At 40.8% G+C, this 15,190-nt stretch overlaps 1 protein-coding gene across 1 annotated transcript in view; it reads right to left on the bottom strand.

Moving 5' to 3' along the window:
* The window catches only part of USP49 (ubiquitin specific peptidase 49), a 106,347-nt gene that overhangs the window by 3,822 nt on the left and 87,335 nt on the right, over nucleotides 1–15,190 (bottom strand). Inside the window, 5 exon segments of the mRNA XM_037842082.1 lie at nucleotides 516–721; nucleotides 1,228–1,336; nucleotides 5,336–5,540; nucleotides 6,870–7,385; nucleotides 7,387–8,254. Of these exon segments, the coding sequence (XP_037698010.1) occupies nucleotides 516–721; nucleotides 1,228–1,336; nucleotides 5,336–5,540; nucleotides 6,870–7,385; nucleotides 7,387–8,226 (1,876 nt within the window). The 5' untranslated portion in view covers nucleotides 8,227–8,254.

Raw genomic sequence — 15,190 nt, 5'->3', positions numbered from 1 at the left:
AGCTGGGAGGCTCTTTGGATGACAAGGACTGAAAATTCTTTGTGGGTGGAGGCCCTCTTGTATCCCTGCAATTCCCATCATGCCCAGGACAGAGTAAGTACTCAGTACACGTCCTCAGCTTTATTATGAGCTGAGGATCATGGGATACATTCAATATCTTATGAGGTTAAATAGGTACTATTGTTTCTGCATAACTAATAGGAAACTGGGGTCTGCAAAAGTGGTATAATAACAAGAACGATAACCTCCAACAGTGATTGAGGAAGCACAATGTTCTAGGACTGCTCTAAACACTTTTACATGTGTTAGCTCCTTTAATTCTCAGAACAACCTTATGTTGTTTACTTATATCCAGAATTTGAATCCAGTGTTCATAATTCTTTCCACTGGATTTTAATGAATATAATTTCCCCCTATGGATGACCCGTGGGATTGAAATAAAAGAAAAGCAACAAAATGTGGACAAACGAACCCTTTTTCCGTGTCACCCACCCCACAGAGTAAAGCGCACGCACCTCCCTCTGTGTTGTAGCAATAGGCTGTATAGTGTCCTGAGCCAAACCCTTTCCCGTGATGCATGACCACTGCGGAGAGATCATAGGCAAAGGTCTCTTTGTCAAGAGAGGAGAGCATGTCCCTGCAGCAGTAAGGTTCCATGGTTAATACCTGGTCAAAGACGACATGGACCCCAATCTTCTCTCGATGATTACGGCCAGACCACCTAGAACATGGATATAAACTTTTTAGTAGTTAAACTGGCATATGCATCATAGGTAGAGGTAGGTAGAGTAGGGAGCTGAGAAAACCTAATCTTCCAGCTTTAGTTTTCCCAATCAGTAAAGTGGTGGTAATCACTGTCCGCATATATTTACTGTGAATATTCCACAGTGTACTCTGAAGCTAGAAATCCCTAAACAAGCCAGTAAAATCTTTTGTGGTTTACCACCTGCCCTTTTTTTCACAGATTATTTTATACTTTTCTCCTGGAAATGAATCTACATTATGTCCAACTGAGGCTAAAAAACCACTCGGTGCAGGCGAGCCAATTAAAAAGGCATCCTGCTGGGTGGGAATGGGCATAAAACATTTAATCTCCATGGAAAGTGCAAGGTCTTAAGGAACAGGCTTCCTCTCCCACCACCAAAGAAGACATTTGCCCTCACCAAAGCCTTTGAAGAAGTTATTACCATAGTTCACAGTCACTTGGGATTCCCAGAGCAAGCTCACCTGAATCTTTTAAGGTGCAGCCGGAGGACCTGAGGTAGTCTGTAGATCATTAACTGCTTTCTAGCTTCACTCAGAACAAGGGGTTTTGGATTGGATTTTCGTCGTTTGCCTGTATGGTTTGGGAAGGTATAAGACAGAATGTCAGGAGTCTCATTCTTTCCTAGCTATGGCCAAGACAATTACGTGCCAGTCAATATACATTCTTCTTAAGTTCTCAGTTTTATTTGGGGCAGCAAGGAGACCCTCCGTAAAGACTGCATTTCCCAGCCTCACATTCTTGCATGGTGTGGCCAAGGAGGTTCTGGCTAATGTGATAAAAGAAATTATTGTGTGGCATTCTTGATATGGCTGCTTAAAGAAAGATGACTCAGATGCAAGGTGCAAGCTTTGTCCCTCCACTGTCTGCAACTGCAACTCCCCTTGGACCATGAGGTCACCTTGAGAATGGAAGTCATGCAGTAGGATAGAAAGGCAGAAAGAAAGAAAGAGCTTGGGTTCCTGATGGCCATGCCGCCACCACACAAAACCCTGAATATCCCTCATACTCCTTTCTTTTTCAAATAGCTTTATTGAAATTTAATTCACATACCACACAACTCACTCCTTTAAAATATACAATTCAATGTTTTTTTAATATATTCACAGAGTTGTGTAACCATCATCAGAGTCAACTGTAGAACATTTCCTTCCCTCAAAAAGAAACCCCATACTCTTTGGCTATCTCTTCCCATCTGCTCCTCCCAATTACATTTCCCTGTTGTGGACATTTCCTATGAATATAATCATAAGATTCTATTCTTTTGTGACGTCTTTCACTTAGCATAATGTTTTGAAGGTTCACTCATGCTGCAGCATGTGTCAGTACTTCATTCCTTTTTGTGGTCAAATATTCCATCAGACTTCATTTATATAACAGAAAAATAAAGCTGTATCTCATGTTAAGTCACTTATTTGGGCTGACTGTTATAAGCAACCAAATCTAACCCTGACACATCTATTTTTAATTTTTTTTGCATAACCACCTTTCAAACTAGGTATGGTAAGTTTAGGATGCTACACTCCTGATATCAAGAATTTATTTATGGAAGGCTACTGAACCTTCATGCACACAGAAGTATATATTAGGGTTATATACCTTGATGTGGGCATTTAAATTATGATGCACCAAAATATAACTTGAAGGGCATTTTTTTTTTTTGTCAGATAGGCCTAATTCTACTTCCTCTTCACAGCTAGCTTTATGTTACCAGACAAATTATTTAAACCTCTGAACCTCAGTTTCCTCACCAGGCAAATGGGGATAATACATATGTTTCAGGTTTAGGAAGAAGAGGATTAATAAAGGACTGAGTACTTTTTGGGCATGATTTGCTTGTGGCATACACAAATATTTAGAAAAGAAACTCTGCTACTGCTGTATTTTTATACTGTACCTAGTTCTTGAAACAGGTTTCTTGGATAAAAACACACTGCTGGACAGGCAGGCCAAGGTTGACAAGTGGGCTCAAGTCCCCTAGTCCAAAGCACAACCACAGTCCTCACACTCCAGTTTGTTTCTGAATCTACTCAATTGTGGGGGAGATGCATTTCTACATGTCAGCAAATAAATAATCTTTTAATTTCCATCAGAAGCCTTTTCTATAACCATTTGCTGATAACCGCTCTATTAAATTAATTAAATTGGGGAATGGATGGGAATATAAAATTAGTTGTTCGCTGTGGTGCTGCTGATTGGTCTTTGAGCTGCTGATATCATGGTCTCAGTGTCTGAAGAGCTTGGCTTCTTATTCCAAGCCCCATCTGTACCACTCATGAAAGGTAGCAAAAATCACAGCCGGATGACGTTATCACAGAGCTTTCTGTATGAGAGAATGTGGAGCTGTTGCTTCTCAGGATAGACTGCAGCAGAATGAGTGTGCCATAGCAGAGGCTTTTACCAGAGCTGGCAGTCATGATACGTGGGGGCATGATTAGAAACAGAATTCAAAGAGGGGGCCTGGCCTTAGTTTCCATTCCTAGTCAATAGGTGATTTTTGAAAACTACTGCAGCTCTGCCTGGGAACCCTGGCAGTGACTGCTACCCTCAGCAGAGGGAGTGTGTGAGCTAAGATGAAGACAATATAGAATCTGGCTTTGTTTCCCTAACATGAAATTCACAAGAAAAAGAAATTACTGATTCAATTGAGATTGATCAGTTCTGTCTCCATTTGTTTAATCTGGCTACACAGAGAGGTAGAAAGCTGACAATTTTGAAACTTCAGCAGAACAGACCAATGTATCTTGTCCCCTCACCAAAGCTTTCCTTACCCTGACCATTATTTTCACTTGCTTAGAGAAATCCTGATAAACAGGCACATTTGTAACCAGAAAAACAATCTTTTGTGCAAAAATAAATAAAATTATTTGCCTAAAATCATATATCTGAGAATGGTGGAGTTAAAGCTGTTAACATACTTGTGATCCTTACAAGTAAAAAGCTTTATGAATCACTATACTAAAAAAAAAAAAAAAAAAAAAAGAGACACTGCTCTAATAAAATAATTTAACTCTCCTGCCTCTATATCTCAATATGGAACAGGACAGGTAGGTCTACAATTAAACAAGTAGAGCATTTCAAATTTTGTTTTAAGACAGAAGAATGATACCAAACATGCCATTTGATTTTTGTCCTGATTCTTCAAAGAGCATAACAAGTTTCCCATAATTTTTTACTTATAAAAACCATATGCAAAGATATTATGTTTCAAAGCCATGTAGTCCAAACTATTATACAGTGGTAAATTGACTTCTAGTTCTCTGTTCAATCCTTTAATTTTGTATTTTAGTTTTCAAATCTTTATTTGCCATAAAAACAAAAAGGAGCTTCCAAATATTTGTATTTCCTCTGTCCATGCTAGGTTATGAGGAGCATTAAGCATTATTGTAGCAAGACAGAAGGACCCTGCATGGTATGGCCATGGAACCATATGGAAAGAGTTTCATTTTAAAAGTAAAGTCATGATAGAGAAATACTTCCTTCTGACTCTCTCTGAAATGTGAACCTTTCAGGAACACGAAGGAAAAACAAAAACAAACACAAAAAAAAAAACTCCGAAAATATCCATGAAGTGGCCATTGAGCAATACACCTTAGGACTTGTCTTTTGATATCTTTGTCCCAATCTTTAGCATTGTTTCTGACAGACTTCAGCATCTACCAATTCAGTATGCCTTCTGATACTGTAGCTCTCAAACAGGCTATGCCACCTGATTTAGATTAAATAAATAAGAACTAACTACCAGACTCCATATTCCTGGTTTTAAGCAGGGCCCCTGCAGCACCAGGATACTAAGTACTAACATTCGTAGAGTCCCCATTTTAGAAACCACACTTTCACATGCCTCCCTAGATAGAACTAATTCAATCAGGAAGAATCAAATAAGGCACAACTCCTAGTTGTGTTTTCTTTTTTAATATATAAGGTCCTGCAGTGATTTGGAGCTGTATGTACCCCCGAAAAACAAATTCTTAAGCTTAATCCATTCCGGTGGTGTACACCCATTGGAAGTAGGACCTTTTGAAGAGGTTACGTCAGTTAAAGTGTAGCCCACGTCAATCAGGATGGGTCTTAACCCTATTACTGGAGTCCTTTATAAGCAGAATGAAATTCAGACAGAGAAAAAGCCATGGGAAGTAAGAAGCTGAAATTCAATGGAACCCACAAGGCAACGGAGAGGCCAAGAGAGACCACAGTGTACATTGCCACATGACATAGGAACCAAGGACAGAGGATCGCTGGTAGCCAGCCCCAGAACACCAGTCTTTGGGAAGATAGCATTGCCTTGATGACACTTTGATGTAGACTTTCTCCTAGCCTCAAAACTGTGAGTGAATAAATTCCCATTGTTTAAACCAGCCCACTGAATGGTATTTGCTTCAGCAGCCCAGGCAACTAAAAGAGGTCCATATGCTTATTTTCCATAAATCGGAGAAAAAGACCTTCTTTAAAAGATGCTTTGGAACTACTAAATATCATCAGTGTTACTTTTTTCCCAAAGGGGCAAAAGAAGCATTTTAAGTTGGTATTCCCCCCATTTTTACTTCCCCCCATTCTCCACACAGTACTCACTGTTACACTGGTCACAAGCATAGATTCTCCCTTCCAGGGCCTCTGTCTCTGTGAACTTGGCCAGCATCTCAGTGAGCAGGCATTCATTCTGATTCAAAGGGACAAACCCCTTTTCTATGCAGTGATAGCGTTCAGGAAATTCCAGGGACAGATCCCAAAAGGGCTCAATGGTATTGGATTTGTAATTGCATGATATACATGTGACCTAGAATGAAAAGATTTACAGGTTATATAACTTCCATGCTTCCCACATACGTTATACATTTTTACTCTCTTTTTACAAGGCACCTAACTTGACCAAAACTAGGTAGTTTTTAAAAAAGTAATAATATTAAAATAATAAACATAACTTTAATGAAAAGAATTGCAGACTGTTCTCTGACACACATTTCAAACCACCTGATGTGGGCTAGAAATGGAAAACCACACAGCATAAAAATCACCACCTATCCCTTTCTCTCTTCCTCTCTTCTCCCAAAGCACGCTCTACCTCCCCTTCAATGCTGCAGTAGTACTTACTGCAAGTTTCCATGGAATTATTCAAGGAATCAGTCTGAGATGGAGAATTCGCTAGTCAGTGTCTGCTTCTCTCACCCACACACTCCTCCTCCTGACTTTGTTCCTTCTGTCCGGTCCAACTTGCCCTCCTTTTTGCTCTTATTCTTTGCAGCACCCCTACACTGATACCTGTGTCTATACAGCTTCAGGGTACTATGTGATTAAACTGCTCTAATACTGTAACCTTCCCAGAATGCATCTTTCTTCCTAAAGACCCTTAACGGTGGAAAAAGAGGTGATAAATGCTCTCCTTTTACAACAAAAAGCAAAACTAAATACAATTTCTGTTCTCATCTTTACAGAACTCTAAAAACCAAGACATAAAACCTCAGTTGCATGTTAGAGGTTTTACCCGAATTTTTTAAGTTGATTCCCCTCTCCCTTTTTTTTTTCTAATAAAAAAATTCTCTTTCTGCCTATTCTCACAAGGCCTTATCTAGGAATCTTTGCTTATGTCCCTAGCCAGCTAAAAATTCATGCAATGAAAGGTAATGGGAACAGGAAGGAGGCTTGCTCCGGCTGTTGGCATCCTCCCAGCCATCTCCCTTCCTTATGGTAAAGAATGCCTATGAAGCCCCGGGAAGGAAGAATGCTCTTTCAAACCACTGCGGAGCCTGGTTACTGACAAACTATGTTCAATTTCCTAAAACTTATATCAGAGGATGGCATGCCAACAATAGGTACTTAATTATGACAATGAAAATATTATACATTATTCGTATTATTAAAGGCTAAAGACATGTTAAATTAAACTAAAAATCTGGCCAAAGAGACAGGAAGCAAGTTAATCAACAGTGCCATCACAATATACAATACAATGGCTAATGGCTAATATGCATAATTATAGCAAATATTGGCCATCCTAATTAGTCCAATAATTTGGGGGGAAGGCATTCACAAGAAAGCCCAAACTCTAACACAGAAACCTCTCCACTGTGATGGGCAGAATCAGGGTGAGGGTGAGGCACACACCTACCTGACTGAGTAGCTGCCCATGAAATATGGTATTCACCACCTTTAAGACCTGTTTGGTGAGCTTCCTCTGGGAGAAGGGGATAAGGAACCGGTGGGTGGTCCCTTCCGACTCGAGCTCCTGCTGCACTTTGTGCAGCAGCTCACAGAGAAATTCCTGTGCGTCCTGCTGGTCGTAGCCGCGGAAGGCAGGGATCAGGCTCCACACCGAGTGAAGCATGGCAAAGGGCGACACCAGGGCCCACTTCCCGGACCACATGACTCGGAAAAGGGTGTGCAGTTCGTGACAGAGGGAGATGTGCTTTGAGTTCGGCTCTTTGTTCTGGATGAGTTCTAGGCTTCTGTTGATGGAGGCCCCGCCGTTCAAGCAGAGGCCCTCTGGGTCACACCACTCAACCCTGTCGCTCCTCGCGGGCACTTCAGAGGCAGAGCTGCTGGCTGGCTTGTCAGAGAGCGGAGCCTTCCCATTGGTCGCTTTGGGAAACAATTGTTCCGTTTTGGACGGGTCCAGATTCAAAAAAACATTCTCGGAACTTCTGGAGGTGGCTGAGGACCTGGAGGATGGAGTTCATGTAGCAGGTGTTCCCCAGGTTCCGGAGGCCCGTGACGCCTCGGGTCATGGCTGGCTTGCCGCGCTGCTTGAATTGACCGCTCGATGCTTTCCTTGAGGTAGGGAGGGTGGCCGGGCGTCTCTCGGCCTTGGCCACGTCTCGGGACGCGTGCAGGAGCAGCCGTGCGCTTTTGCGCGGAGGGGCGCTGGTCAGCTCCTCCAGCAGCCGCCGCTTCACTTCGCGCCGCCGCAGCCGCGCCTCCTCCTTCTTGCGCTCCAGGGCCTCCTTCTGCCGCTGTTCCTCCAACTTCGCCTGGCCCCGGGAGCTCTTCTCGAACCAGATCCGCAGCGTCTTGGCCAGTAGGCGCTGGCGCCGGTACCACAGAGCCGTCAGCATCTGCGGCTGTCCCTGAGGAGTGCACTGCGGCTGGACCAGGTCGTCGCCGGAAGCCATGGACCGCAGCGACCGCCCGCGTCTCACCAGCTCGTCCTGCTTCTGGCCCCTGACCGCCAAGAGGGAGCTTCTCAGCAGCTTCAGGTCCCCCTCCGGGTTATCATTGAGCACGTAGTCCTTGCACAGGTAACAGAACACGTAGAGATCCCGGACTTCCATGGCTAGCGGGTGTCCAGTCTCTTCAAAGTGTTTAAGTGCATGGTCCTCAATGTACCGACCGCAGGCCACGTGGGAGCACTTCAGACAAGCCCATACGGACTCCGTGGTGGAGCACACTATGCAGGACCATTTCTGAGGGTTCAGGATGGAGTGGTCCTGGGCCAGTCGTAACCGCCCTACATGTTTGCATCTATCCATGTCTTATAGAAGTCTCCACTCTGTTAACCTAGAACGAGAGAGCCCCCAAAAAGGAAGAAAGAAAAAAAATATCAGCAAAATATTGTCCAAAAAAAAGGCTTACAATTACATTTTCAACTCTAGATTCATTGGTTGGCAGTTCAAAATTAGTTCCTTGGAAAGGAAGTTTAGAAAAATGGAAAAAAAAGGGGGGGGGGACAAATTTGGTATAAAGACTGAGAATAACAGAAAAACAATTAAATTCCTTAAAAAGAATCATAAAATATTATACAGAACCCTTTCTCTTAGCACCAATTTGAAACTTTAAATTTCCTAAGCCTGTTTTTATGTGAGGCTGATTTGTGTTCCTTAGGAAATGTCTTTACCCTTACTTCAAATTGCATCCATTTGGTCATCAAGGGAAAGAAACTTGTATTCCGAACTCTCTCTGAACTGATGAAGTCCTGGAAGTGAAAGCCTCTATATCTCATTACTGATCATGACTCTGGCTGTGTGGAGAAACAGGCAGGGGAGAGGAAAGAAGAGATGAGAGACCCAGATGGTATTTCAAATACCAGTAGGAGACATGAAAGCCTTAAATAAAAAGGTAATCTCAGGCCAGTTTGCATGTATTTTGAAGTGGAGATAGCAGGATAAGGTAACGTTAATAAAGAGAAAGCTCTCCACAGTACCAAGTATCATTTTTATTTTCTTGAGTTCAAAGGACCTAAGGAGGTAGACCATAACCCTCAATCTAAATAACATTTTGTATGTGTCTTTTTGAAAATAACATTTATATCTTGTAGAATTGGTGGGAAATTTTTCATCTTCTTTACTGAAAGGATAGATAAGAATTAGATAACGCTCTTGGGACAAGAGCTACTGGAATACAGTATTTAACCAAACTACCAAGACAAAAGAAAAAAAAAAAACAAATCTTCTCTATGACATATGTGAAAATGCTTTTTCTAAAACAGTGGTATAACATATTGAACATTTTTTTCTTCCTAACATTGCTTCCTCAATATTATTTGTCAGGGAAGCCTAGTGGGCAAATTCTCCAAGGAAAAGAAGCTAGCCAATTATTTTAAAATAAAATTTTTATTCTTCGGAATCCTGGCAGGTTTTTTTTTTCCCCAGACCAGGATTAAAATTCCCTAATGGTAATTCCTGTTATAAAGTAGACTTCCTTCACGTCCCTTCTTTTCTACTTTTTCTTTTCATTCCTGTGAATAAATGCAGTTCCATGATTATGGTGTTACCAAGAGAAGTTCTGATTCCAGTGCACTCTTGAGTAGCCCCATTAGTTGGTTTCTTGGTTTCCCAGATGTCCTCTTTGGCCTAGTCATATTGCCCAAACCCTCACATAAATATACCTCAGGATCCTTTCCCATTTATGCTTATTCCAGATGGCAGAGGCCAAGTCTCTATGTAAGAAACCCTCAAATCACATAAAAAATAAGCAACTTAGATTATCCCCAACCAAGTTGGATTATGTTTTCCTTTGAGTACTGTCAGGATTTAGTTTCTACTATATTATTTTTCTAGTTATTGACTTGTTGCTAGATGCCTTTTTAAGTCATTTCTCTGCATGTGTTTATCCATTTCCTAAGAAGATACAATCTCCTTCAGCGAGGAGATTGTGTGCTCTATTTCTTTCTTTATTCACTTATAATGCCAAGACTTGTACTTGTGGGTGCTCAACTCTTTTTTTTTTTTTTGTTAATTTTTTTTTTTTATTAAATTCAGTTTTATTGAAATACATTCACACACCATACAATCATCCATGATATATAATCCACTGTCCACAGTATGATAACATAGTTATGTGTTCATCACCACAATCTGTCTCTGAACATTTTCCTTACATCAGAAAGAACCAGAACAAGAATAAAAAATAAAAGTGGAAAAAAACACCCAAATCATCCCCCCATCCCACCCCATTTGTCCTTTAGCTTTTATCCCCATTCCTCCACTCATCCATCCACTAGATAAAGGGGGTGTGATCCACAAGGTCTTCACAATCACACTGTCACCCCTTGTAATCTACATTATTATATAATTGTCTTCAGGAGTCCAGACTGCTGGGTTGGAGTTTGGTAGTTTCAGGTATTTACTTCTAGCTATTCCAATACATTAAAGCCTAAGAGGTGTTATCTATATAGTGCATAAGAATGTCCACCAGAGTGACCTCTCGACTCCATTTGGAATCTCTCAGCCACTGAAACTATTTTGTCTCATTTTGCATCCCCCTTTTGGTCAAGAAGATACTCTCAGTCCCACGATGCCGGGTCCACATTCATCCCCGGGAGTCATACTCTGCGTTGCCAGGGAGATTTACACCCCTGGGAGTCAGGTCCCACGTAGGCGGGAGGGCAGCGAGTTCACCTGTCGAGATGGCTCAGTTAGAGAGAGAGAGGGCCACATCTGAGCAACAAAGAGGTACTCAGGGGGAGACTCTTAGGCACCATTACATACAAGTTTAGACTCTCCTTTGTGGTAATGAGCTTCATAAGGGCAAGTGTGGGTGCTCAACTCTTGATGGTTAAAAGTGTTCTGTTATAATGACCCTCCTACACAGCCAGCAAAGGTAATAAAATACCATTTCTGTTTACTTTTCTTAGGGCATGGTCAAATCATGGTCAAATCAAAACATGCATACATAAAAAAGACGAAATGGTAAATAAATGCACTTTCTTTTTGCTATTCAGTACCAATTGAAAGTGCAAGTTGGATACACACGATGCTCACAGCTGTTTACTGGGAACACAAAGGAAAGTCAGTAATGAAGGAATTAAGAAAAATTAGAAAGGCAATTCCTAAGTTTCTCACTAATTTAATACTTTTTCAAAATGTAGTCCCTAAACCAACTACCAGCATCAGAATTCTCTGGGGATACTTGTTACATGTACAGATTTCCTGGTTACCACAGTAGACCTGATAAGCTAGAGTCTGGGGTGGGATCTAAAATATGCATTTTAAATAAGCTCTACAGATGATTCTTTTGCACACTGGAACCTTAGAATCACAGAGCAATTATCCAGTAAATTATAGAGGGATGGTGAACTTCTCATAGAAATCAAAAAAGGAATTTTATTTCTCAAATTCTTTTACTAAGACCAACACTGTCCAATAGAACTTCCTGTGATAATGAAAATGTTCTATATTTCTGCTAATACTATAGTCACTAGCCACATGCTACTCTTGAACACCTGAAATGTAACTAGTGAGACTCAGAATTAAACTTTTTAGTTTAATTTAAATTAATTAAAATTTAAATTTAAATAGCTACATGTGGCTAGTGGCTATGGTATTAGCACAGGCAAACACACAAGGATACACTATCTTTAGCTCATTGAGTTTTTCTTTTCCTTTCCTTCAAAAAATTTCAGCACTCACTGAATATCTGAATAGCCTCTTTGAAACTCAAAAACCTAATGCCTGGAAAATCTCTATTTTAGCCAATAGGAGCCTTGATGAGTCTTCAGGAATTTAATTGCTACCAAGATCTCATTGCATGAAATATAGCACAGCTTCAAATCCTACAAAGAGAGAGTATTTCTTTGAACAGGAAAACAACAATATAAAACCCAGAACACAGATGCCTTATGAAATCAACTCCTGTGCTAGGAAAAATATGCTGAACAACCAAAAGCCAATACAGGAAAACACTAAAAAACCATTCCACACCCTCTCCATGGAAAGCTGTCAAGTGGAAAGGGCACTCTGGAAATTCTTTCTTCTGATTTCATTTTCTGATCTATAAATCTGCTGATCACGCACATCCTTTCCTGCACAGCCCTTTTCCCATTACAAATCTGTTGTGGCAACTCACTAACCTGCCATATGGCATAGTAAATCCATTCAGGAAAATACAGGTCTACTTTGCACCTCACCACACTGATTTAAACTATATAGGCCAGTTTTTCTAGAGGGAAAACATATCTGACCAGGAAGTGGAAACCACTCAAAAGTGACACAAAAGAAAAAAGCCACCTTAGCCAACATACACAATAAAGAACGAAAAGAACACAATCCCAAGTATACTAGGTTCAAGAAAGACAATGTTTAAGTCAACTTCTTATACATACTCTGACCACTTTATTTCAGAACAAGACCTGACAGCCACAGGCAGAAAGAGGAATTCTGTTTTACATTTTTCTGTATGTATAGCTTTTCTTTCATATTCCCAAAGGTCACAATAATCTTAACATTTCCATTCAAAACACACATCATCCATAGTGACAAGCACAAAATATCCAAAACAGATAAATGTGCAGCATAGTTGGGAAAGAACAAGATATGTCTTCACAGTTCTACATCACAGAATATCAGCAACTTTAAATAAGTGTTCTGTACATCTTGGATCGATCTACATTTGGGGAAAGTAAACTTGACAAAATATTAGCTTTTTTAATGACCCGAATCTGAAATCTGAATCACCTGGAGTTCAAAACCATAATCATCATTTAAAAACTTTCTACTATAGATAATATCACTAAATACTAAGTTAAAAGAAGACAATGAAATCTTTTCAACTCTTGTCTTTGTTCTGATGAGAAACTTCTAGATTTATCACATTTTTAAACATTTCCATATGAGAGATGACTGAAGGTTACAATGATCTTTAAAAAATCTATAGCTTGAAAATATGATTTGTCTTTGGACTATTCCAATTATCCTCAAAAAGCAGTTTTCTTAGCAGAAATGCTAAATGCATAACTGTATCATCAGAAAAAAAATTGGGGGGGAGTAAACAAAAACAAAATAGGAAAAAAAGACAATCTGCTTTAGGGAGATTTCCATTTCTTCTCTCTCTCATCGTATTGATTTCTTTTCAGTTCTTAACTAAGGACTGTGGAATACCCCTGCCTGGTCTCAGTGAGACCAAGTGACATAAATTCCAGCTTTAGTGAGAGTAGACACTATGGTAACATGCTGACAGCCTTCATTTACATAAAAGAATACTAATTATGTGGTAGCATCGACATCTGCGATTCTGCTCACTGCCATATGCGACAGCTCTGGGTATTTTAACCCTTCAACTTACTAAATGCACCCAGAATTACCTCTACCACAAAACCTGTAAAGACTACTTGAAGAGACACAGTGAATACATTTTTTACAAATAACAAGTGTTAAAAATGAATTTCATTTCCTAATTTTTTTCCAAGGGATACAGTAAAATATAACAATACCAATAAATAAAAAGATAAAAGTAGGGTGGAAATCATATTAAGATGCAGTTAATAAACCAAAAGGGAAGAGTGCTACATTCAAGAATATTACGTAGGACTTTAAAGGGCTATAGTATAATGAAACTAGCCTTTTGAATTTTATAGTATAGCCAAGACAACAACAAAAAGTAGAGGCAGAGACTGAGAAGGGGGTATTAGGGAAACAAATTTTTCAGAAATCCTTTGCTAAGGGACAGTAGTGGGGGAAGGGGGAAATGGTGGAATATGTAGGATGTCTGTTCCCTTTTTCCCCTTTATCACCATTCTCCCTGAATGTGGAGGTGGGGTGGCTTGGGTGAGGGATATCCTAGGGGTCAGATCATGGCTCAGACACCTCTGGAGAGGGATTTAGAAGCTTTGACTAAATGTGTTCTTCAGCTCTCTGACCGTGAAAGCCAGAATGTCCCCTTACAGCAGTGGCTCGGCCACATGCGATGGCACGCCGATGTGCCGGGCATGTGGAGCCCCTTGTGAGGTGTGCCATCACTCATTTGTCAGCAGTAATAAAGTGCTAACGTTCAACAATGAGCCTCTCTAATTGTGGGTTTTAGCAGATGTAAGGTTATACCAGCAGGACAATGTCACTCTCACTTGCATTAGGATCTGCTTTCTTCAATGAGAAGAGAGTAGAGAACTGGGCCCAGCATATAACCCTGGTTTGCCCAGGGGATGGGGCTAAACCTGCCATCGTGCGGGGTCAGGACAAAGATAGAACAACTGGCACAGTTCAGATGCTTTGCTTCATGCTGATACCAACTTCTCTAACCGTAGTTAGAGCCAAAACTGGGTCAAAGCCCTCTGTACCTTCATTCCCTGTTCTCTTTGATTTGCCTCCTTCCTCTCTACAAATATGCTCAAGTCTCTTCTGTCCGGAGAGAAAGAGATACAGACAGAGGGACACAAGTTTGCCCTGCCTCATGGCTAGCCTTAATGCTATTTTTAGGCTCCCCCCCCCCACTTCTGTTTACTTTATTTCTGGCAAGAATAATATATAACTTCATCTTTCCCACAACTAACTTGTTAATACCTTCATTTCATGCAAACTATTTTCTTAGAAGTCACTAGCAATTTCTTTATAGTTAAATTCATTAGCCTTTTCTCAGTCTCCATCTACCTTTATTTTGCATGATGCTACAGAACACTCTTTCTCTTCTGGTCTTCTTTCTACATTGTAATCACACCTTCTCTGTTTACATGTGTGTTTCCTTCCTCAAAATGTAGGCTTTCCTTAAGGTTCTGTCCTTAGCTCCCTTCTCAGTGATTTCATCTATTCCTATAACTTCAAGTATCACCTAAATACAGCAGAAAAGTAGGTAGAAAGCCAGGAACTGCGTGGACTGGACACCACAGAGCAATCTGACTTTGGGCATACTTCATACAACACTCATGAAAACGTGGAACTGCTGAGATCAGTGAAATCTGTAAGTTTTTGCGGCTAGGGGACCCACACCCATCCCTGCCAGGCTCAGTCCCGTGGGAGGAGGGGCTGTCAGCTCCGGGAAGGAGAAGGGAGAACTGCAGTGGCAGCCCTTATTGGAAACTCATTCTACTGATCCAAACTCCAACCATAGATAGACTGAGACCAGACACCAGAGAATCTGAGAGCAGCCAGCCCAGCAGAGAGGAGACAGGCATAGAGAAAAAAAACAACACGAACAACTCCAAAATAAAAGCGGAGGATTTTTGGAGTTCTGGTGAACATAGAAAGGGGAAGGGCAGAGCTCAGGCCCAAGCTCAGGCCCTGAGGC

The sequence above is a fragment of the Choloepus didactylus genome, chromosome 7, assembly GCF_015220235.1.
Source record: "Choloepus didactylus isolate mChoDid1 chromosome 7, mChoDid1.pri, whole genome shotgun sequence".
NCBI classification, from domain to species: domain Eukaryota; kingdom Metazoa; phylum Chordata; class Mammalia; order Pilosa; family Megalonychidae; genus Choloepus; species Choloepus didactylus.
This window is presented reverse-complemented; position numbering and strand designations above follow the sequence as displayed.